The sequence below is a fragment of the Ovis aries genome, chromosome 23, assembly GCF_016772045.2.
Source record: "Ovis aries strain OAR_USU_Benz2616 breed Rambouillet chromosome 23, ARS-UI_Ramb_v3.0, whole genome shotgun sequence".
In the NCBI taxonomy this organism is placed as follows: domain Eukaryota; kingdom Metazoa; phylum Chordata; class Mammalia; order Artiodactyla; family Bovidae; genus Ovis; species Ovis aries.
In genome coordinates this window covers 38,147,824-38,173,646 of record NC_056076.1, presented here as the reverse complement: position 1 = coordinate 38,173,646, position 25,823 = coordinate 38,147,824, and the positions used below count along the sequence as shown (strand labels likewise).

The window sequence follows — 25,823 nt, the reverse complement described above, 5'->3', positions numbered from 1 at the left end:
CTCTGGAGACCAGGAGAACTTTATAATTGACTATTATTATGTGTTTTTGGATGCCTAAACACACTACTGATGATTTGGAGTTGGGAAGGGTGGGATAGGGGAGGGAGTCCATTGCATGTCATTTTAACAATAAAAATACTCTGAAAATATATATACAATGGAAAGGATTACTTCTCACCTCTGGTAAGAGGCACTTAACCTTTGATCTTGAACTAAATTCCATTACCAAAGGTAGCTTATAAAGCAGCCAGGAATTTTTTCCCTTGATATAGTTTCGATGATATGTTAAAATAATTACTAAGTTGCTCAGAGTTCTCCTGAGGATAACTCCTTCTGCATTGAGATGAAGTAAAGAAAACATCAACTTGAGCAAATACAGAGAAAAATATGGGCCACCATTGTGTCATTTTAGGCCTTTTACCCTTATCTTGTCTTATGTGAAATATTAAACTAATTCCTCAACTCTTTTTAAAAATAGTATTATATGGTAGAATTATGGAATTATTTAGGCCAGTATTTTAATGTTACAATCATACACGTAAATACAGACCGATAAACTTAAAGATTTTTTAAAAGTTTACTTGCTAAAGCCATATTCACAATACTATAACCTTTCAGAGTAAATTTTGTTCATCTGACTCATGTGTTTTCAAAGGAGCCCATTAACTATGCAAGAAGTTGTGTGCCCAAATACAATAGGGTGCTTCGTTTATCAGGAGTGGTCTTATGTGGGTGGTCTTGAGGATATTAAACCAAACCCTCACATGTGCCTTTGGTCTATACCAAACCCTGCTCTGTGTGGCAAGCCAATTTTGTCCCAGTTTTCCTGTTCTTTTGCTTCTTCCTGACATTATTAGAAACCAGAGCCACTCTGAGCACCTCTGAACCCTAAGCCTTGGTCTCAGAGAATAGTGACATGAGGTTCAGAGTCTAATTCTGATGTTGGTAGTTAAAGAAACCAAACAAACCAACCAAACAAACAAAACTAATAGGAAACTTGAAAGGGGAAAAAATCAAAACTAAAAAACAAACATTATAAGAAAATTTCCTTAAAAAGAAACAATTGAGGAAGAAATGGGAAAACCAAAATATTAATCACTTGCCTTCTTAAAACTCTCTTCTCGGGACTTCCCTGGAGGGCCCGTGGTTAAGGCTCCAAGCTTCCCACTGAAAGGGGTATGGGTTCAATCCCTGATGGGGAAACTAAGATCCTGCAAGCCACTTGGCCAAAAAATAAATTTTAAAAATAATTTTTTTTTAAACTACAAATTCCTTTATCTAATGTGCCTCTATCAGCCTTCCCTTCCTCTGGGCACATGGGCTACTTACTTCATCCCAGAACCCACTCTCAAAGATCTTGGGACTAAAGCAACTATATGCCAATAAAAATTAATGTAAAAGAAAAAAAAACAAAAAGATCCTGGGACTAGCAGTCCATTCCAAGCCATTCAAAAACCATGGTGCTTCAGAATCAAGAGCTCCAGGTCATCTTGGAATTCCCAGAAGTTTCTCCAAGGCCAAGTAAATCTCTCCTTCCTTAGTATTGCCCACCCAAGTCCTGATGCCTCCCCCAGGATACCACCAATAATCCTAGATGCTTAGGAATTCCACCAAAGGGAGGGGCATCAAGAGAGGCTTGTTGGCATTTCTCAAACTGTATTCCAGGATTTCGTGAGGTGTTAGGGAAAAAAAATTAGCTAAAAATTCTACAGCTCACTTATGGAGATATGTTTGAATAGGTAGCAAACCTTTTAGGAAGTCACAGTGCTTATTTCCATATTGAAAACTCTAAGAAACCCTATAGTAAAGCAACCTCTTCAATTCTAATCGATACAAATTGCTTTCATCACAAAATCTTTTTTTTCCCCTCTAAATCTACTTGTTTATGTCTCATAACTGGTCTTCCAAGGCTTACATTTGGGAAATATTTGAACAACAACTATGCCATGTTGACCTTCTGTTTTTAGGTGTATTTGAGTGGGTCCAAGCCCTAGACACAAGAAAATGTACCATTATATCCATCATCCATGTTTTGGTTTGCTGAGGTAGGTAGCAAGTCTCAACATATATCAGCTTCCTCTTGAAATGGTTGATTACCTTTTCTTTTTGATGATGATTCAGAGAGGTGGAAAATGACAGGGCCACTAAAAAGGACACGATGCATGTTGTCTGATACACACAGTACTTCGATGATTTTTCAGACAGTTCAGAACATCACCAAAATGAGGGCAACCTGACCCTGACTGACGGGGAATCTAAAATTACATTTCTGAAATCCATCAAAGGTCGAATGGAAAATAGAGCTTATTTGGTAGCTAGGTTTTCCGCTGTGTTGATCTAGCTGTTGAAAGGTTTTGTTGTTTGAGGAGCTCAATTATAGTTTGACGTTTGGGAATAGTGTGGAGCATTTAACCTGAACAGGGAAATAAATGAACTGAAATTCTGCCAGAAACCACTAATCCTGCTTTGCAAATAATATAATCGAGCAATAATAATACAAAGACTCTCCTTCAAAGATTCTTTAGTAGCCACTTAGCCACATCATGGTTCTGCCGTGACTTTTCAGAACAGTCTGCAAAAACACTGTGCTAAGAGACAGAGTCTGGGGGTAGGACCTTAAAATTTTTCTCAAGAGATGGGTATGTGCACATAAATAATAGGGAATGTGTGAAACCTGGGGCAAAATGGAGAACTGCTAAAGGTATGCTGGGGCCTTCCCAGGTAAAACTAGTGGTAAAGAACTCACCTGCCAGTGCAGGCGACAGAAGAGAAGCAGGTTCAATTCCTGAGTCAGGAAGATCCCCTGGAGGAGGGCGTGGCACCCCACTCCAGTATTCTTGCCTGGAGAATCCCACGGACAGAGGAGCCGGGCTGGCTACAGTCCATAGGGTCGCACAGAGTCGGACACAACTGAAGCGACTTAGCGTGCATGCAAAGATGTGCTGGGTGTAAATGAAGTGAACCCACAACTTAAAACTGCAGCATCTCTGTAATCTGTTTCTCATAATTACTTCCTTGCACTGGAAGTCAATAGTAAAGGGCCTCAGAGAATCTAGAGACCAGAAAGGAAGCTGGATAAGAGAGTCCACAGGCTCACATGTCAGTGAAGTCTGTGCAAACATGTGAAGAATCCACAAGGGGTGGAGGACGGGGGCAGTGAGTACAGTGGGAGTGCAGACACTCCCGGATGTTTGCAAACCACCGCGGGCTACCCCTTAACCCATTCCTTAACTCAGCCTGTTTGTCATCTTTAGGTGGAACACATTTCTGTTTCTTTTTGTCTTTTTTTATATATATACCTAGAATAAAATGCCTTAAATAGGAGAAAGGCAAATATTACCAACAGCAACATTCTACAATTTGTTCTAAGATATTGAAGTAGCTTTACATGAAGAGGTATTTCACATTTTTCTTTTTTGCCATGACTTCAGAATTACTTCCATCTTTCTCTTAGGTCGCCAGGATGCCCCCTAGAGTTGCATCTGTTCCATTTCCGACCATTACCTCCCTCTGCTTCACTTCCCAGTGTTGGATGCCTACTTTGTAGTTTATACCTCTGTCTGATTTTACGTCACACAGATTATTCCCTATGAATCAAGAAATGGAGAGTTGATAACTATGAACTACATATATTTTGGATGGACAGTAATTGTGTCCTATAATGCGATTAAATTTTAAGTCCATCTTTAAGGTTTGGAATCATTGTACTCCTTAGGAGAGAGCTGCTATTTGTTCAGAATTTCTCTTTTCATCTGATAGGTTGGTCATTTGCCATCTGGCAATTTTTATCATCACCTTACCTATTTTTGCTTATGGTAATAACATTTGCTCTGTGTGTTTTGGCATTAAGTTTCCAGTTTTTTTCTAATGAAAATATTTTCTATGTTTTTACAAGTCATTTTTTAATTCCTACCTGCACCTTCAATACTTTCAGTATTTCTAAAAGCACCTTTCCATTATAGTGACTTCACATAATTAGTTAATATTCTCAAAGCGTGATATATTTAGAACTCTCTTTTTTTTATGACCATACCACACAGCTTGTGGGATCTTAATTCCCCCACCAGGGATTGAACCTACTCCCCCCGCACCCTCCTCCCACCAACCATTGGGCAGCCAGGGAATTCTCTCAGTTCCTCATTTTAAAAAGCAGATGTTCTTCATTATTCTTGATAATTCTAAATTTGGGAGCCAATTTCTTATCAGCTCTGATAAGATCATCACCCTGTTTGCTTAATGTGTAAAGTGTTTAACAATGATTAACAAAGTACTATAGCAAAACAAGTCAACCTTTCTATTATGGTGTTTTCTATGCTCACATGATTAGTATTATCCTTAATTTTTTAAACCATCTTTCCATTTTATGAAATGAAAACAAGGTAATATAATCAGAAAATCCTCCTAGTTGGGCACCCATCAGCTGAAGCACCCAAAGGTACCCTCGATGTGAAGACTTGAGAGAGGGTGCCTGTGTCAGTTTCCTGTAGCTGCCGTGATAAATTATGAGAAACTTGGTGGCTTAGCTCAAATGTATTACCTCTGAGAGGCTAGAAGTATGAATGGGGTTCACTGAGCTAAAATCAAGATGACAGGCAGGGATACTGAGTACCCTCTGGGGTCTCTGTGGAAGCACCCATTTCTTTCCTTTTTCATCCCTTAGAAGCCACCCATATTCCTTGGCTGGTGGCTCCTTCCTCCATCTTCAGAGGCACCAATGCCAGCCAAATCCTCACTCTGCATCACTTGGCCCTTGACCCTCCTGCATTCCTCTTTTACTTACAAGGGCCTTGTAATTACATTCCCCCCACACATACCAATAAGGGCTTTTCAAGTGGGGCCATTAGTGGTAAAGAACCCACTTGCCAATGCACAAGGGATAAGAGACTCGGGTTCAATCCAAGTTGGGTAGAACCTCTGGATGGGGGTATGGCAACCCACCCTGTATTCTTGAATCCCATGGACAAAGGAGCCTCGTGAGCTACAATCCATGGAGTCAGAGTGTCAGACATGACTGTAGCAACTTAGCACACAAGCACGCACAGCCATGAAGCAGGAAAGCATGAATTACAGTGAACTCTGGGAGTTGGTGATGGACAGGGAGGCCTGGCGTGCTGCGATTCATGGGGTCGCAAAGAGTCGGACACGACTGAGCGACTGAACTGAACTGAACTGAACTGAGGCTTAAGAATTGCTTTCCATGTTTATCAAGCATTTATTGAGCACCTACTGTGTGCCACACACTGGGCTGCTCCTGAGGACACAGCAATATTACAGACTCAGGCTCTGCCCCAATTTCAAGGAGCAGATAATCTGAGATTTGGGTGGGGGGAGGGGGTGGTAATGTTTATGTATATAATTGTTTACCTCAGTTACAAGGTGCTATAAAGACATAAATAAAGGTGTTAAGATTCTAGATCAACTGTGAAGTGTGTGGTCAGGGAAAATTCACTGCCCTTTCTTCAAGGAAGTCTTCCTTGAATTCCCAGGTGAGGGAACAGCAAAGGGCAAAGGCCAGGAATGAGAAGAAAAAGTTAACTATTAATGAAAAAGCCAGTGTCACTGGAAGACAGAGATTAGTAGTAGGGAGAGAGGATGAGGATGCTCGTGGTCTAAGATAAAGAAAGAAGTAGTAAGGGCCAAATAATCCAGAATGTCATTCACCATCTGAAAGATTTTGAAAATTCTGTGATGGGAGGCAAGGAAATGGTTTCAAACAAGAGTCAAGCAGCTTAGCCGTCTCAGACATTGGTTTTTGTTTTTTTTTTTTTGCAGTATGATTGACAGCTAACATTATGTTAGTTTCAGATATATAGCATAGCAATTCAATGTTTGTTTATATTGTAGAATTATCACCTCAATAAGTCTAGTCAACTTTTGTCACCATACATAGATATTCTTTTTTTTTTTAACTTTTTATTTTGTATTGGGTATAGCCAATTAACAATGTTGTGATAGTTTCAGGTGAATACTGAAGGGACTCAGCCATACATATATACATACATAGATAGTCTTGATTAAAAATAATAATAATAACATAAAACTAATAGACTGACCTGATCTCAGTGTGCTTAGTTATGGAAACATTAATGTTGGGTTATTTATAGACCAATAAGCTTTATTCTTGCCAGGAAAATTCCGTGGACAGAGGAACTTGGTGGGCTACAGTCCATGGGGTCATAAAAGAGTCAGACACAACTGAGACAACACGCTCATGCGTGCACACACACATGCTTACTCGACAGTTGTCAATTATTAATTTAGGATATGGTTAATATAGGGTGTCCCAGGTGATGCTAGTGGTAAAGAGCCCACCTGCCAATGTGGGTTTGATCCCTGGGTCAGGAATATCCCCTGGAGGAGAGCATGGCAACCCATTCCAGTATTCTTGCCTGGAGAATTCCATGGATAGAAGAGCCTGGCGGGCTACAGTCCGTAGGGTCACAAAGAGTCGGACACGATTGAAGCAACTTAAGAGTCGGACACGATTGAAGTGACTTAGCACGCACACGTGGTAAATTTAGGCAGAATTGTCCTACACATTTGGAAACATTGAAATAGAAATGACTTAGAAATATCTCCTAAACCTAACACAATGTTATGCTTGATTGCATTTGTAGAAACTCTACCCTTGCATTTTCACTGTAGGCTTTGAGAATGACAGTCAGAATTTTTGCACATCATTTGCCAGATGAAAATGAAAACCTCTAAGACAAATTTGTTTCTGCAGAGTGGCTGTTACATTCACATAAAGATTTAGCTGACAACTAACAAAAAGAATTGGGGGAATAGATGGAAGAAACAGCTGTCCAGGAAGCTATCAGTTGCTAGGTTTGCTTGGAATGCACTGGAATTCCCCAGAAGCCCCATTTTGCTCACTGATGGTCATCTGCCTTTAGAAATCACATTAGAGACCCAATTTTCTAAGTCTCATCTCCTTCTGAAAAAGAATATACATTTCCAGGCTCCCCCAGGATGCATAATTTTACACCATTGTTAGTGGTTATTACCACCATTTATCTCTCCAGTAATCCCCCTGGTCCCCTTTGTATAAGTCTGAATATGCCTTGCACATGTTTAAAAATGACATTCTCAGTCACACTTGAGAAGACAGAAGGGTTAGCTAAAATGAACTCACAATGATTATCTTATTCCAACAATTAAAAGTTTTAGCTTTCTTAACAGTATTCACTGTTTACACATCATCATATGTGCAAGGTTATAAAGATGCAGTGCAAGACAAAATAGGTATCTAGCAGGCTTGGAACCCTAGAACAAGTCTGCATGACTTTGTCTTAAAGATGAGGATTGTACGATGAAGTGAATATTTTTATCTATTAATAACAAACACTTATCTAGAACTTGTATTACAAATACTAACACATCAAATATTACATGGGGCATTCTATTGCTCATTTATGGTGGACTTAAGTTTGCCACAGCTCCGTAAACTGAGGATATTCTGATGCAAGGTGCCAAGCTAGTTCTGAGGCACCTTGTAGAGATTTAGCATAGCACAGTACAATATTTGGCCAAAGTCATATAGGAATGTGTTGGGGAGGAAATATTTCCCCTCTACCCTCTTATGCTCTGTTCTTGGAGGCCTGCAAATTAAACTGACCAAAGACAGATTAGCTAGGGGAAAAAACACAATTTTAACTCAAGTGCCTCTGGGAATTCACAGGAAAATATCACTCAAGGAGGTATTAGTTAGAATTTGAGGCTTATATACCCTCTTACTGGGCTTCCCTGGTGGCTCAGATGATAAAGAATCTGCCTGCAATGCAGGACACCAGGGTTCAATTCCTGGGTTGGGAAGATCCCCCAGAGAAGGGAATGGCACTCCACTCCAGTATTCTTGCCTGGAGAATTCCATGGACAGAGGAGCCTGGCAGGCTACAGTCCATGAGGTCACAAAAAGTCGACACCACTGAGCGACTAACACTCATTTTCATGGTCAGGTAACAATGTTTCTGTAAACCTCCACCAAACAAATGTTATTCTCTGTTCTGACAAGAAAGGACACAGTCCCCAGACACAACTTTACCCTTCTGAGGCCCAGTCCTGGCTGAGAGGAGGCAGAGCTCAGCTGGTGGTGTCCTCAGGGCTGGGTCCCCAGAGCCTGCCCAGCTGCTATCACTGAGGGAGCCAGAAGCCCAGGATCCAACTGGCCTTCAGGCTCCTCAGGCCGCCTGCACAGCGGGGGCAGGTCCCTCAGACTGTGACCTATACAGGCGGCCACTGCCATTAGGTCACAGAGGCAGGGCTGGGGGAGAGGTTCACCACTGCCTCAAGGCCTGGGCTCAGCAAGTGGGTGACCCTGGTGAGGGCTCTGGAGCTCTGCAGGACCCAGCCCCCTGGGGCCTGTTCCCTGGGCCCCCAGCTCACCCATTGGCCCAAGGCCAGGTGAACTGGTGGCCCCCCAGGGAGAAAGAGAGGATCTGCCTCTTACCTGATTCTCCACATGGCAACCACTGCTCCACCAACCTTTGGCTGCGTGGGCCACTAACGGTCATCTATGGACAGTTGCTTGTTTGTGGGTGGGGCCAGCTGCAGCACTGACCAATGGCTGAGCAGGGCCACTAACGGCCACTCACTGTGAGTTGGTCACTTGGGGGAAGGGCCCACTGCAGCACTGACCAATGGCTGAGCAAGACCACTAATGGTACCTGTTTGCCTGGTAACAGAGCGGGTGGTGCAGAGCAACTACCTTGAAGCCCTTAGCTGTGCTCTATTACAGTTCTGTTACCTAGTATATTCCTTTGTATTTGGGGGTTTTAATGATGTCTCAGGGGCTTCCCTGGTGGCTCAAATGGGTAAGAAGAGACCTGTACAGGAGATCTGGGCCTGATCCCTGGGTCAGGAAGATCCTCTGGAGAAACGAAAGACTACCCACTCCTGTCTTCTTGTCTGCAAGAATACCATGGAGGGAAGAGCCTGGTGGGCTAGAGTCCACAGGGCCGCAAAGAGTAGGGCATGAATGATGTCTCATAGAATGGATTTCTTCAACAGTAAGAATTTTTTTTTTAATCTCCCCTTAGCTGCTCATAATGGGAAATTCACATGGTCCTCCTCAGCAGTAAACACTAGAGATGTTTACCAGCACCAGCCTCGTTTCGATCATTGAGGAAACTGAGACACAGAAAAGTTTAGAGGCTTTTCCCAGGTCAAGTGGCTGGTCAGTGACCCAGTCAATATTTGTACCTATTCAAAATTCCAGCTCTTGGGAATTCCCTGGCAGTCCAGTGGTAAGGACTCCACGTTTCCACTGGATGGGGGAGCTGGGTTCTATCCCTGGTCAGGGGATCTTGCAAGCTTCAGAGTGAGGCCAAAACCAATAAAAAGTAAAGTCACTAGCATGTAATAATTAAAAAAAAAAAAAAAAAAAGCTTTTAACAACCATGAATTGTGCCTCTGTTACAAGGGCTTCCTTCCTTGAAATTTTTTTAACTAAATAAAAGCATAATAAATGACTTCAAGGAGCTTTTATGGATTAGTATTAATATGACAATATTATAACCTAAAAAGCAGTCTTGCTAATAGCATCATCCTCCCCACCCATCCTAATATAATAGAATCTTCAGATCTGACCATTTCTCTGCCCTAAGGGGACATCTGTGTACACATCATACTCAAGTAGAGGCACCCTTGATTCACAGTTCCTATTCCTTTAAATAGACTGCCCCTCAATACCCATAACCTGCCCTAGACCCCAGATCTGTTCATTGTCACTCAGTTCAGGGACAGACAATGGCCTCAGTCAACATGCCTCCGCATCTTCAAGAACATCATTCAGAAACTGCACTTACTCCTAGAAATGTCTGCCCCAAGAAGCTTGTTATTAAATTGGTGACAATGAATATGCTCATGATCTTTCTAGAGCAGAGGTTCGTCGGGGGAAGAAACAGAAGTTTGAATGATTTTTTGTAGATTATTAGAGGTGAAGGTGAAGTCGCTCAGTCGTGTCCGACTCTTTGCAACCCCGTGGATTGTAACCTACTAGGCTTCTCCGTCCATGGGAGTCTCCAGGCAAGAATATTGGAGTGGATTGTCATTTCCTTCTCCAGGGGATCTTCCCGACCCAGGAATCGAACCCGGGTCTCCTGCATTGGAGGCAGACGCTTTACCCTCTGAACCACCAGGGAAGCCATTTATTAGAGGTAGAGATAGTCTAATCTTAGGTTATTCTAACCATTCTCCTCCATAATTGGACACTGTGCCTGTGCAAGGACCGTTCTCCTTCCTCCAACTCTGCGGGCATAGTGATATTCAGTTGCTGTTGATTAGGAAGTGTAGTTGATCCTTTTGTGAGCAGCATTGTTACATGCAACCAACAAACAACACACTTTTTGTTGACATATACTGGCTGCCAGGCACCTTGCTGGTCACGGTGGATACAAACAAATCAGGTGCAATCCTCGATTCCTCTATCAGAGAAAGAAACATGACGGCAGAATGGTGGGAAAGTTCAGGTTTGTACAAAACAGGGAGCAGATTCCAGGAAAGGTTTTACAACACAGGAGATGTTTGAGTTTGTTCTGAAAAAAATGGGTGTGAAACAGTCACTCCCATGAAAACTTATATACCAAAAAAAAAAAAAAAAAGGGGCGGATTATCATCTGATAAATTTCTTTCAAGAGCCACTTGCAAATCTCAGAAGATGCTGCAGAGGGTACAGAAGAAAAGAATCTGAATTTTATTTTTTTTAATTTAGCTATTTGTTTGGCTGCGCTGGTCTTAATTGCAGCATGTGGGATTTAGTTCCCTGACCAGGGACCAAACCCCGGCCTCCTGCAGTAGAAGCACAGAGTCTTAGCCACTGGACCACCAGGGAAGTCCTAAGAATCTGAATTTTAAATTTTCATTCCTTGTCTTGTCAAACCACTCTATGTTTTCGGACCACGGGAAAGACTGGAAGCAGCCTCCTTGAACGACTTGATTGGCATTCTCTGGGCTTTCAGCGTGAAGCTGTAGAACAGCACGCAAACGCCAGGGGGCAATGCGATTTCACCAAAGATCGCAGGAAATGCTCCAGATCCTGTTTTGGCTAAGACCCTTCACAGCATCCTGTTGCAAAGGTGAAATCCCTAATAAAGAGAGTTTCGCTAAGGAGAGAAAAAAAAAAAAAGTTGAAAAACATCCTTTCTTTGAAAGCTTCCTGAATTGCCATCAAAATTGCCTTTCAGCAATTGCGCACAGCTGAACGTTTTGCAATACTATTTGCAAAAGAATGACTTCAATTTTTTGCTCAATGCAGCTGCCTGATCTTCCCAATCCTCTGCCTAAGGAATGTAAGCAGCCCCCGGCTAGCCGGATTTCACCTCGCTGGGGCTCTAGCGTCCTCAGCCCAACACTGGCCCTCCTCCCCTCGCGCCCACGCGGGGCGTCCAGCTGCCTCCTCCGCGGAGCTGCGGCTCCCTTGAAGGTAATTCCAGTCCCGCCTGTGTTTTGTTTCCGGCTCAGCAGCCGCCAGGTGTCTGCCCTCCCTTAACCCCCAAGGATGAGAGATCAAAGGTGTTTCTGCATCTGCCTCCTGCCCAGCTCTTTAATCTGTTACATGTTCAAAAGGGACAAGTACAGTATTGTGCGCGCAGGGATGGGGATACAAATCAGAACCGTGGACATGGGCGACGTCCCAGAGTTTGTGGACCCGCTCAGATGATGAGGAATATGTCTGTCTACATAGTAGCCCTGCCATTTAGGAAGTGTTTTCTTTTAAATTATATTATGAATAGTATGTGTACGTGGAAATCTGATTCAGTTTTCAGTTCTGTCGCTCAGTCGTGTCCTACTCTTTGAGACGCCATGGACTGCAGCACGCCAGGCTCCCTGTCCATCACCAACTCCCAGAACGCACTCAAACTCATGTCCATTGAGTCGGTGATGCCATCCAGCCATCTCATCCTCTGTCGTCCCCTTCTCTGGCTTTCAGCCTTTCCCAGCATCAGGGTCTTTTCTGATGTCAGTTCTTCACATCAGGTGACCAAAGTACTGAAGTTTCAACTTCAGCATCAGTCCTTCCAATGAATATTCAGGGCTGATTTCCTTTTGGATTGACTGGTTGGATCTCCTTGCAATCCAAGGGACTCAAGAATCTTCTCCAACAACACAGTTCAAAAGCATCAATTCTTCAGCGCTTAGCTTTCTTTATAGTCCAACTCTCACATCCATACATGACTACTGGAAAAACCATAGCCTTGACTAGACAGACCTTTGTTGGCAAAGTAATGTCTCTGCTTTTTAATATGCTGTCTAGGTTGGTCATATTTATTCCAAGGAGCAAGTGTCTTTTAATTTCATGGCTGCAATCACCATCTGCAGTGATTTTGGAGCCCCCCAAAATAAAGTCTGTCACTGTTTCCATTGTTTCACCACCTATTTGCCATGAAGTGATGGGACCAGATGCCATGATCTTCGTTTTCTGAATGTTGAGCTTTAAGCCAACTTTTTCACTCTCCTCTTTCACGTTCATCAAGAGGCTTTTTAATTCCTCTTCACTTTCTGCCCTAAGTGTAGTGTCATCTGCATATCTGAGGTTATTGATATTTCCTCTGGCAATCTTGATTCCAGCCTGTGCTTCTTCCAGCCCAGCATTTCTCATGATGTACTCTGCATATAAGTTAAATAAGCAGGGTAACAGTATACAGCTTTGACATACTCCTTTCCAGATTTGGAACCAGTCTGTTGTTCCATGTCCAGTTCTAACTGTTGCTTCTTGACCTGAATACAGATTTCTCAGGAGACAGGTCAGGTGGTCTGACCCATCTCTTTAAGAATTTTCCAGTTTGTTGTGATCCACACAGTCAAAGGCTTTGGCATAGTCAGTAAAACAGAAGTAGATGTTTTTCTGGAATTCTCTAGCTTTTTTGATGATCCAACGGATGTTGGCAGTTTATCGGAGCCCTACTAAACTCTCGTTAAAAAAATATATATAGTGGGTATGCAGCATAGGGAACTCTGCTCAATGTTATGTGGCAGCCTGGATAGGAGGGGAGTTTGGGAGAGAATGATGCATGTATATGTATGGCTGAGTCCGTTTGCTGTCCACCTGAAACTGACAGCATTGTTAATTGACTATCTTTTGGAGTACTCAGTCCTGTCCAACACTTTGAGACCCTTTGAACTATAGCCCCGCCAGGTTCCTCTGTCCAAGGGCTTTTTCAGGCAAGAATACTAGAGTGGATTTCCCTTTCCTCCTCCAGAGGATCTTCCCCACTCAGGAATGGAACCTATGTCTCCTGCCTTGCAGGTGGACTCTTTACCAGCGGAACCATTGGGGAACTCCAATATGAAATAAAGAGAGAAACTGAAGGGAATTCCCTGGCAATCCAGTGGTTAAGACTTGGGCTTTCACTGCTGTGGATCCGGTTTGATCCCTAGTCCAGGAACAAAGGTCCTACAAGCTGTGCAGTTCAGCTAACATTAAACAATCAAAAATAAAACTAAAAAAGTTTATTGTACACCAGCCCATTTGAGGACTGCTGTTAAGAGAACTGTACAAGGCAAAGGAAAAGCCTTTTAAAATTATGAAATAGACATTTTAAGGACATTTATAAGGACCTTATTTCACATACAGCAAAAATGACAAAGGACTTAAGGAAACAGCAGAAGATTTTTAAGAAAGACAGTTTCCAATGGATCCATCTATTTCCCACATGCACAAGGCTCAATAAGTAGGGAAATACATTTAAAAAAAGAAAAAAACAGTAGACTGCAAACTAGATATTCAGAAAATAGTCTTGCAAGCAGAGGTAATAGAAGATATAGAATCTTTCACCCAGACATCAGCCCTCCCATTATTTTTCCGGCCACAGTTTTGGATGAAAGGGTAAAGCAGAGAAGAACTCACAATCCAGTAAGAAATTATTTCAAAACTTAAATTTAGAAATCATTTAGAAAGCTGAGTTACCATCCTTTCGATTCTCAGGAGAGCTCCCCAATTTCCAGCCAAGACATAAATGTGAGAACACTGATTGTCTGTTTTCTTTTCCTCTGCTCTCCTATGCCCACACACGCCCAGAACCAATCTTCAACTTCCTTTTCTTTGCACAGAGATGATCAAAAGGAATTTCAGCAACTTTATTTGTGCTGAGCTGCTGTCACAGACAGATGTTAAGTCACACTGGGCTTCCCAGGTGGCACTAGTAGTAAAGAACCCGCCTGCCAGCGCAGGAGACATAAGAGATGTGGGTTAGATCTTGGGTTGGGAAGATCCCCTGGAGGAAGGCATGGCAACCCACTCCAGTATTCTTGCTGGAGAATGCCTATGGACAGAAGAGCCAGACAGGCTACAGTCCATAGGGTCAAGAAGGGTTGGACACAACTAAAGTGACTTAGTTTTCCCCAGTTACAATGGCTTTGAATCCAGAAGTCCACAATGTATGAGAAAGAATCAATTCAGTTCAGTCGCTCAGTTGTGTCTGACTTTTTGTGACCCTATGAACTGCAGCATGCCAGGCCTCCCTGTCCATCACCAACTCCCGGAGTTCACTCAGACTCACGTCCATTGAGTCAGTGATGCCATCCAGCCATCTCATCCTCTGTCATCCCCTTCTCCTCCTGCCCTCAATCTTTCCCTGCATCAGAGTCTTTTCAAGTGAGTCAGCTCTTCGCATCAGGTGGCCAAAGTATGGGAGTTTCCGCTTCAACATCAGTCCCTCCAATGAACATCCAGGACTGATCTCCTTTAGGATGGACTGGTTGGATCTCCTTGCAGTCCAAGGGACTCTCAAGAGTCTTCTCCAACACCACAGTTCAAAAGCATCAATTCTTCAGCGCTCAGCTTTCTTTATAGTCCAACTCTCACATCCATATATGACTACTGGAAAAACCACAGCCTTGACTAGATGGACCTGTGTTGACAAAGTAATGTGTCTGCTTTTTAATATGTTGTCTAGGTTGGTCATAACTTTCCTTCCAAGGAGTAAGCATCTTTTAATTTCACGGCTGCAATCACCATCTGCAGTAATGTTGGAGCCCAGAAAAATAAAGTCAGCCACTGTTTCCCCATCTATTTGTCATGAGGTGATGGAACCGGATGCCATGATCTTCGTTTTCCGAATGTTGAGCTTTAAGCCAACTTTTTCACTCTCCTCTTTCACTTTCATCAAGAGGCTCTTTAGTTCTTCTTCACTTTCTGCCGTAAGGGTGGTGTCATCTGTATATCTGAAGTTATTGACATTTCTCCTGGCAATCTTGATTCCAGCTTGTGCTTCATCCAGCCCAGCGTTTCTCATGATGTACTCTGCATATAAGTTAAATAAGCAGGGTGACAATATACAGCCTTGACGTACTTCTTTTCCTATTTGGAACCAGTCTGTTGTTCCATGTCCAGTTCTAACTGTTGCTTCCTGACCTGCATACAGGTTTCTAAAGAGACAGGTCAGGTGGTCTGGTATTCCCATCTCTTTTAGAATTTTCCACAGTTTCTTGTGATCCACACAGTCAAACGCTTTGGCCTAGTCAATAAAGCAGGAATAGATGTTTTTCTGGAACTCTTCTTGCTTTTTCGATGATCCAGCGGATATTGGCAATTTGATCTCTGGTTCCTCTGCCTTTTTTAAAACCAGCTTGAACATCTGGAATTTCACGGTTCACATATTGCTGAAAGCCTGGCTTGGAGAATTTTAAGCATTACTAGCTTGTGAGATGAGTACTATTGTGCAGTAGTTTGAGCATTCTTTGGCATTGCCTTTCTTTGGGACTGGAATGAAAACTGACCTTTTCCAGTCCTGTGGCCACTGCTGAGTTTTCCAAATTTGCTGGCATATTGAGTGCAGCACTTTCACAGCATCATCTTTCAGGAAGAATACTGACACAGTTATTAAAGGCGCTGGTGAAGAGTGAGTCCTTATCTGCTGCATCAAATAATTCTAAGTTCATCTGCTTAAATATTTATTCAGTGCTTATGTGTAGACACACTACTGGACTCTGAAAATCAGTGATGATCAAAGAGGCTTGCTCACAGTCTAGAAGTGGAGGCTGGCATTCATGAAATAATCACAGAGATAACTGCTCCAAAAGGAACACAGTTCTTGCAGGAGAATCTGCTGTAACAAAGGAACTAATTTTAAAGGGTCAGGGTGAACCTCCCTGAGAAAATCGTCATAAGCTAAAAGCTGGAAGATCAAGAAAAGTGAGGGAATGCACATGTTAATATTAAAAGAACTGGAAGGGTGGTATGACCAGAGTACAGATTATTAGGGGCTGAGATGCCAGGTAAGGTCAGAGAATTGGAGCTCAAGTTCAGTTACCTGTTGCTATGACTGCAAAGTATAGCAAAGGAACTGATAAACAACCCCTTTATTTTTATCCTTCAATCTTATGGGACATGAACTTACATGGGGTTCACCTGGGTGATTCTTCTGTTTCACATTCAACTGGAGGTTGGGCTGTCTAGGAGATTCAGGATGGAATTATTCAACTGGTACCTTGGTTTCAGGATCTTCCTTGTAGCTCAGGTGGTAAAGAATCTGCCTGCAATGCAGGAGACAGGGGTTCGATCCCTGGGTCAGGAAGATCCTCTGGAGAAGGGGATGGCATTCCACTCCAGGATTCTTCCCTGGAGCATCCCAGGGATATAGGAGCCTGGATGGCTACAGTTCATGGAGTCACAGAGTCAGACACAAATGAACGACTAAGGCTGCTGCCTTGGTTTCAGTGTCTGGAAGAGTGTGCTCAGCTGAGGCTGTTGAGCACCCATAAGTGGCCCCTGCAATACTGCAGCTTCAAGGCATCTGACGTGGCAGCTCAGGGCTCCCAGAGAGAGTGCCCAGGAGACAGGAAGTATTATGGTCTGGCCAGACAGCATCATTTCAAAGGTATTATATTGGTCAGAACAGTCACAGGACCCACCTGGGTCAAGGTAAACAAGTGTTCTCAACGTGAACCCTTTCAAATAATTTGTGGTCATCTTTAGTCAGCCATGGTTCACCATCAGACACAAACTCTTTACATTCCCCTGTATGCAAAATATCCTTATTCCTAAAGCTGTCCAGAAATGTCATCTCCTTAGGGCATGAAGTTCAAGTTTGAGGTCCAGATTCTGACCATCTAAATAATGATCAAGGGACTTCCCTAGTGGTCCAGTGATTAAAATTCTGTGCTTTCAATGCCGGAGTCTCGAGTTCAATTCCTGGTCATGGAACTAAGATCCCACACGCCTTGGGGTGCAGGCAGTAAATAAATACATAAATTAGTTTTTAAAAAATAATAAAATAAGTAAGGGTCAAGTGCTGATAAGGCACCTTTGATGTAGTTCTCTGATACAGTTTCTCTCAATGTAAAGACTTGTGAACTGAAATGTTAAGTATATCATAGCCCCACCACACACACACACACACACACACACACACACACACACACACACATACCCAGCATATACTGATAACACAGAGGTGAGATAAATAACACAGGGGTGAGATCAATCCATTGAGCATGTTCATTCAAACAGTGGGGGAACAAGAGGCACAGAGCCATCACTGGCATCCAGCAGTTCTGAAATCCACATACTGCTTGTTCCTTAACTTGGGGGGCCCAGTCCTGCTCCCAGACTCTCAGCAGTTCTGGCCACCACCCTGAAAATGCTTGGTTTCACCTTCTAAGTTATAAATCTTATTAGACTTCCTTCCTATGAATCTTATTAGACTTCAGCCTGTTAGACAAAACATATATCCTCAATTCTCCTCAAGACAGTCCCTGCTTTGGCCTGGGCTCAGTCGGGGTGCTGTGGGGACCCCACCCTGAGGATCCTCAGAAGCATTTGTGTCTCTTTTAGAAGCTTTGTGAGGCATATACTTAAGTCTTTCTGAAGTTATAAAAAAGGTTCTTCTGGCCACCCCCTTGGGATGTTCTCCAGTATCAATTTCTAGGTTGAGAGACTTCTGCCTTTGAAAAGATTAGGAATGTGAAATCCTTTCATCTTTTTTAAACCAACAAGTACTAGCTCTATTTTTTTCTAAATTTTGCTTGAAAACTGAACAGGTCCTTAAAAAAAAAACCATCTTTATCTATATTTTATCATATGACACGTTTTAAAGAACCAACTGGCATTTTAAGCATTCTACCGGGAAATCTTACTAAAATCTATAAATTCATCAGGAATATTTGTAGTTTCCACGTTACTGCAGGGGACAGTGTTGCCAAGCGTTCTGTCTCAACATCAGAAGAGTGTGCTTCCTGAAGTCTCCCAATCTGGGAGGGACAGTGGCCGTTTTCCCCTGTCCTCCGAGCTGTCACCAGCAGTCTTCTCAAGGCCTTCTAGCTTCTTCCCTCGCTGGATGTTGTTTGCCAGAATGTCTCCACCTGGTCTTTCCATCAGGGCAGTCCAAGGGCTTCCAACCTGGTATGTCAGGGTTTCCAGAGGGAGGGCTCCAAGAGACAGAAAAAAAGAGGCTGCCTGTTTCATAAAGCCTGGGCACAAACATGAGGCGGGCATCACTGACGCTGTACTTTAATCATCAAAGCAGTCTCAGGGCTGCCCTCATTCAAGAAAAGGGGACATAACCCACATCTCTCTATGGGAGGTGTACGAAGGATCTGTGACCATTTTTATTCCACTCTGGGTGACATCATGCAGGGCTTTGCAAATCATATTAAGGCTTTCAAATAAAGGCTTTCATCTTAAAAATAATGAAGCACCACTGAAGACTTTTCAAAGGTAAGGGATATCACATAATTGGACTTGCCTTTTGAAAAGATTGTTCCAGCTGCAGTATGAGAGTACATTGGAAGGAGATTATTAAAAACTGAATGGTTCTTTCTTAGTTCCTCTTTCTCTATATATACCTTATCATACAGATTTATGTGAACATTACTGTGACAATTTGGCCCAGGGTTGGACTTCCCTGGTGGCTCATATGGTAAAAAATCCACCTGCAAGGTGCGAGACCTGGGTTCAGTCCCTGGGTTGGGAAGATCCCCTGGAGAAGGGAAAGGTTACCTGCTCTGGTATTCTCGCCTGGGAAATCCCATGGACAGAGGAGCCTGGGGGGGCTACAGTCCATGGGGTCTCAAAGAGTCGAACACGACTGAGCACAATGACAGTAAAGGCAAGAAACTACAGATTCTAGAGACATTTGGATATAAAATCAATAAGCTAATATTCCTTGAAGTCTACTTAGAGCACAATCTGTTTTCCAACCCTAGTCCTAACACTGATAAACTTACTTCTTTGGGACTTTCTAACATTATAATCCTGAAGCCTAAATCTCTGCTGTAACTTATGTATCTTCACTCCACACATCAGTGTTCACTAACCTCCATGAAGACCAGTTTCTGAATAGAAATAGTCATTGGTCAAAATAATAAAATCTAGTATTCTGCTCAGTGATATCCACTATTGAATTATACTTGCTAGGACAGATCAAATTTTCTTTTCTGACACCTGGAAACACTTGGGAACGATCGCTTTTTCATTTGATAAATATTTTAAGTACTTACTGTATGCCAGGCACTGTTCTAGTTAACGGAGTTACAGCAGCAAGCAAGCAAGACCAGATTCCTGCTCTCTTTCTGCTGGGGTTGTAATGAGGAAGACACCCCAGAACAAAGAACCAAATAATAAACCAAAAAGATAATTTTAGTAGTAATTTTGTTGTTGTTGAGTCCCTAAATTGTGTCCAGCTCTTTGTAACCCCATGGACTGTAACATGCCAGACTTTCCTGTCTTCCACTATGTCCCAGAGCTTGTTCAAATTCTTGTCCATTGAGTCAGTGACACCATCCAACCATCTCATCCTCTGTTGTCCCCTTCTCCTCCTCCTGCCTTCAATCTTTCCCAGCATCAGGGTCTTTTCTAATGAGTCAGCTCTTCACATCAGATGGCCATGTATTGGAGCTTCAGCTTCAGCAACAGTCTTTCCAATGAATATTCAGGGTTGATTTCCTTTAGGATTGACTGGTTTGATCTCCTTGCTGTCCAAGCATCTCTTAAGAGTCTTCTCCAGCACCATAGTTCGAAAGCATCAATTCTTTGGTGCTCAGCCTTTTTTATCGTCCAACTTTCACATTCATACATGACTACTGGAAAAAATATAGCTTTGACTAGACAGACCTTTGTCAGCAGAGTGATGTCTCTGAAAAAGAGAGAGGGAAACAGGCCAGTGAGTTCTTACTGGGTCTGCTCTAAGTACAGTAATCAAGGAAGGACTTTGAGAAAGTGACATTTGAAGTAACAGTTGAATGAAGAGAAAGAGTTAGCTGTGGGGAGATCCAGTGGTTTGGGAGGGAGGGAGCAGCAGGTGCCGGGAGGGTAGAGCAGGGGGCCAAAAGGAATTATCTCTGCAAAGCACAAAGAGAAAAATGAAGTGGTTAAAACATTTGAGTGAGGGAGGAAGTCGCCTGAAATGAAGTAAAAGTAGTAAGAAAATAAGCAGGAATACATCCCATAGGCCTCAATGGCCAGGGCTAAAAATTCAACTAGTATTTCAAAAACAATGAGATGTCATTGGAGGGTTTTAGTGAGCCCCAGTCATTCACACTTTAGCATGAATTATTTTAACCTGACACTTTTCTCCTAAGAATTACTTTAGATCAATTGAGGTGAGTCATTAGGTGGAAAAAACATTTTGGAAGACTATGAAGAATTAAATGTGGTGGAGGACGGGAGTGTTCATGTGTGTATATATATTTATGTATGTGTTATGGCTTACCCTTAATTCCAGGCAATGTCAGCATCAGCCAGTCACCAGATAATGTCTGTTGTGTGTCCTAGAAGTCAGCAGTGCTACGTGTAGCTTTTCAGCACCATCAATCATTTCTTAAATATTCATGTTTTTTTAAATATTTCTATTTTAAGATAAAGGAAATATCTTTTCATTCTATAAGATTTTGTATAATGTTAATATTAGTACCCTAACCAGATTTAGCCAATTCTAGATTTTCACTATAACGTAGTTACTACCTTGCAGTATGAAAGCCTATCTTGCTGTAGGGGAAAGCTGGACTTGGGGTTTAAAAAACATAAGGGAAATTCACATGGAGGAACAAATAACTCATGTGTCTACTTAAAATTATGTTTATAATTAGAGCTCTAAAGTCAGACTTTTGTTTTTTAATAGATCTTTTCCCCCTCACTCTATAAATACATTCCTGAGCTCTCATCCACCACCACCCACATCTCCCATAAGAAATTCTTTAGACTTCCTTGCTTTCTTTGCATCAAGTCTGTTTCCACACACTGATTAGGTCACACTGATGTCCTTTCACTTGAGTGACAGTTGCTGACACCCATGGTTATGCACAAAAATAAACACGGGTAAAAAAAAACACAACAACAATACTCTGATGGTTTCCTGCATAAAGCTTCTACGGTTCAAAAAAGACAGAATCATCGCTTACTATGCCAATGACTCATACCTCTTGGAATGGTTGCCTGACCAAAAGATGACCAAGTCCATTTAGCGTGTGCTGCTAGTTGGTGCTCAATGACTGTTATTTCCAAGGTGATCTATATAGAGTATCTTTTTGCATATGACAGGTTTAAGAGGTTGTGAAATTATGGGCAAAATCATGGTAAATGCTCACTTTATTCATATTTGGCTTGTTCAGTTAAATTATAACTCCTTTTGTGAATAACTCAAAGTATTCTGAAGGTCAAGATTCTCTTCTCCAGGCATGAGGAAAAAGAAACATCAGTTACGGTCATGATGTGTCAGACCTGGTTCATACCAGGTTGCAAGAGCCAACTGTTACATTTTGGGGAATTTGGTAAACCCATTATTACACACACCCATGATTACAAACATGCAATTATAATTATATTAAAACAAAGGTGATAAATACCTTAAAATCTTTACTTCCTGATTGTTTGACTATATTTTACTATCCATGCTTTTGGGGTTCTTTACATCTGCTATCCTTGTGCGGTGAAATATTTACTACATGATGGTTTTGCTATCATTCATCTCTTCCCAAAGCCATGTCCAGTGACATCAAAGCTGGAAGCTTGAAATAGGCCACAGTGGGAGTGTTTTCATAGTGTTGACATCGAAAGAGTTTTAACTTAATCAAAATAATTTCTATAAAACTTGAACAGTTTAATAGTTCAAGAGATCACATAAAAGATATAATGATAATGAATTTACTGGGAAAAGAACAAATTGGGATGCAATTCAGAGCATTATTTTTGTCAAATCATGATTGATTTGCTGGCTGTGAATCCCACGGTTTGGTCCAAATCAGCAAAAGTCTTCTGTGAGAATCTGTTGGCTGCATGGAAGCTGCAATAAATAAGACTGTATATTTTATTATTATATGTAGATTGTGTACTACACATCACATATATTGGTAAAACCCATAATATACATACATAATACAGGCATATTTTTCCCCTTGTTAAACATTGACCAGATATGACTGGTTCCACCAGAAAGATGAAATTCAACTGGTAACTTAAAGTTGTTTTTTTTTTTTTTTCCAGAAAGTTATAAAAGAGAGCAAGTTTGTCTCTTTGTGAATAGAATCTGTTAAAAATCAGTGGGTGGTCATGCTGATAACCAGTTTGGTTTACCAGTTTGTTTCCACTTTTCATTTGAGACTCCTCCCATTTGAAAGAAAACCAGACTTTCCACACAGTGAAACTGCAGAGTTTTTTTTTTTGTTTTTTGTTTTTTCCAGCCTAAGGTATCATGGCTATCACACAGAGTTTGGGAAATATTGTTTATACTTACGACTTACAAGGAAGAAAATGAACTTTCAAAATCAAATTATTGGACCAGGTCTAATTTATTTTAGTTTAGTATTTTGACCTTTCAGTTCACCAAAAAGTCACGTGGATATCCAGTCAAGGGTAGTGTCTGTTTGCTTCATGAACAATTGGACAAGCTCAGCCCCTCCACTAATCTGCAGGGAATGGGAGCACTAAACACAGGAGACCAGAAATGGCCTCTGGTCCAACCACCCCAGAGAAGGAAGTTGCCAGATCACACCATAGTTTCTAAGCACTTGTTACATATTTCAGCAGAAACCTGTCCCAACACCTATCGGGTGATCTCTGTGCGAAGCTTAGGTAGGAAATACTAGGCCTTGATGTCCTCTGAGTTAAGTTTTATCAGTCCTTCATCCAGTATGACTTATCTATAGAAATAGCCGGTCAGGCTATTGAGACTTGGCCTTTGTTTCATCCAAAAACATGGCCAATCCTTTACTTAGTGAAAAATGCTCACAAGTGATACTAGTGGGAGATGAAGACACTCATGAAGCTTAATCAATGACTGAAAATTACTTCGTTTTTGACGCTGATGTTTGTTTACTTAAATTCTCAAAAAGCCAACAACAACAACAAAACTCCAGATTTGAAGCATGTGTGTAATGTGCGAAGCCTGGCAAAGTAATGTGGGTCCATTCTATAACTGCGACTTTTTGTTTTTATTCAAGGTGTCATAAAACTGAGTTCTGCAGTTGAAGGTACGTTTTTACAACCACAAAATCAATAACGTTTTGCTTCAAGATTGCACCGCGTGGCTTTGTAGCTAGACCGCTTCTGTGGCCGTGGTGTCTGAAGCCATGTTCTAATCGCCAGCTACTGCCTTTCCATCTGTGTTTCTCCTTGTCCTGGTTCTCTTATGCCACACGTCCCTCAGCTCCCCAATAAGTGGCCTCAACACTGACCCCTGAGACAGCATTGATGAGAGCAAGCAGGTGTGGTTTTGCCCCTGATGGGACGACCTCAGGACCACTGCTCCTTAGAGAGCATCCTTATCCTCTACGGCATCTTTATCTGAGGCTGGACCTTGAGTCTTGTCAGGAACCCTGCCCGCTCCCCCACCCACTCCATCTTTCAGCAGGACCTTTTCTAGAGGGATTTGATTCCTCATCCCAATATAGCAGACATGCTTGCCCAGGAAATATGCAGGCACGGAGTCATTAAAACTTCCTGATGGGAAAAAAAAAAAAAAAAAAACTTCCTGATGGCTCGTCTCAAGTCACGAGGTGCCACCCAGGAGGTATTGCAGGAACCAGCTTCCTTGAGTGTCATCCATGTCACTCACACCAGGTGGTTCCTTGGAACTCTGCATCTAAGACGCTTAGAAGAAAAGGAAGAGAGATTTAAAGCAAGAGGAGGGTTGGTGGCGGAGAGAGCGCACAGCCGTGTTTCACCGAGTAACCCCCAGGAATGTTAAAAACACCTCATTTTTTGAAATGACTCATTGGGTATTGGTATAAAATTGACCACCTTGCCCTAAGAGGAGCATACATCTTGTAAGTAGGGAATATGTCATGCTCTCTCTTTGTGAGTGTCTCTGTTTGTTGTGGGGCGTGTGTGTGTGTGTGTGTGTGTGTGTGTGTGTGTGTGTGTGTGTGTTCTCGTTTATTGGGAGTTTGTCAGTCACGCTTTGGAGGGCTCTTCGTCCCCATTTTATCAGGGGAGGCTCCTTGGAAGAAGTGGTGGGCTTTAAGGTGAATTTTCAAATATAAGGAGAGATGTGGCTTCGTGAATGGGCAATGCATGGTGGTGGGAGCTGGAAAGTGCGAGGAGGGGGGGCTCTAGTGGTGAGACCACCTGCTTGACTCAAGCAAAAGGACTGGGTGGGCTGGAGTTTGCAGGTTGGGAGATGGAAGAGAGACTCGGAAATGTCCCCATAGGGCTGGCCCATCCGGAGAGGGGGACTCTGCTCCTTAAGTGGATTTAGTGCCATCACATTTTGAAAAGCACATTAAAAAGGGACTAATTCTGACATTCATGGCAGAAAGTGCATTGCTATCTCAAATAAGGAAGAGACCAGGAAACATTACAGGCTACGGCCATTCAGAGTCAAGAGAGGAATCAAAGAACAGACCTATAGAAACGAGAGAGGACACCTCGCATGTGGCAGGTCTTTGTGAGGCCAAGCAGGGATTCAAGGTCCCTCTGACCGAAAACACGGAATTTTATTGAGAGAAGATCCAAACCGCCCCTGGCTTAGAAAACACAGAAGACACAGCTAAAGCGGGACCATGAGAATGACTCTGCCTGTGGAAACTCCCAGTGGCAAGTCACCCCAAATTTCAGTTAATTATCTGTGGATAACAGTGGGTCCACCCTGGGCTGTTCAGATGTGTTATCGCCAAATGGCTTTAAAGTCAGGGCTTTCTGTTGCCTGCTTGGCTTAAGCACAGTAGTCCACTTATAACAAAAGGATGGAAAACATTTTTTTTTAAGCCAGAAAGCCAAGAGGACATTAGATAATTTTAAAAAGTATTGTCCTGCTAGAACAGTGTCCCCATCATAATTTTGCTCATTGCTATGATTACTTCTGGTAGCATGGCTTATCAGAACCCTCCCCAAAGAGGTTTATGGTCTTCAGAGAAAAAGAAGAGTGAGGATAAGTATGGGCAGAGAGCTGAATGACTGACTGCCTGGGGCTTTTTCAGCAGCCTCATCATCACAGGGTCTCCTCTGAGTTCCCAGGGCTCACAGGGGGTGGTCATGGGTACCAGAGGTCAGGACTGTTTGAACTGCTGCTTGAGCATCTTTTTGGCAGTTTCTTGGCTGGGGGCTGTAGCAGCTTGAAGGCTTGGTAGCATGCTGAGTTGTAACTGTGTGTGCCCAGGGGCTCCCCAGGACACAGTTGTTGTGTGTGTGGCAGGGGGGAGGGGGTTGTTATTCCACGCATGTGTTCTCACGCATCTGGAAGGGGAGAGTTTGATGGGCATGCTCTGTGGGATGTGTGTTGGACTCTCTTGTTTCTATGGGAAATCAAACCTCAGATGGTGGTCCTTATGAATGCTTAGCTCTTTTCTTGCTGTTTTCCATCTGCCGAATGAACTCAAGGCAGCTTCTACAGCTTATCATGGCAAGAAATACGCAAATCAGTGGAGGGGATCCACTGCCAGAATGGAACCTA

The 25,823-nt window shown here is 42.5% G+C and overlaps 1 protein-coding gene across 15 annotated transcripts in view; it reads left to right on the top strand.

The window, feature by feature from the left end:
* DLGAP1 (DLG associated protein 1) overlaps positions 1–25,823 on the top strand; it is a 791,650-nt gene that overhangs the window by 673,808 nt on the left and 92,019 nt on the right. For 6 of the 15 annotated variants that reach the window (XM_027960727.3, XM_027960729.3, XM_060405424.1 and 3 more), the window contains one exon: positions 23,374–23,403. The exons of the other annotated variants lie outside the window; for them this stretch is intronic. In XM_027960727.3, coding sequence (XP_027816528.2) covers positions 23,374–23,403 — 30 coding nt within the window. The remainder of the gene's footprint in view (positions 1–23,373; positions 23,404–25,823) is intronic. 15 annotated transcript variants of the gene reach the window in all.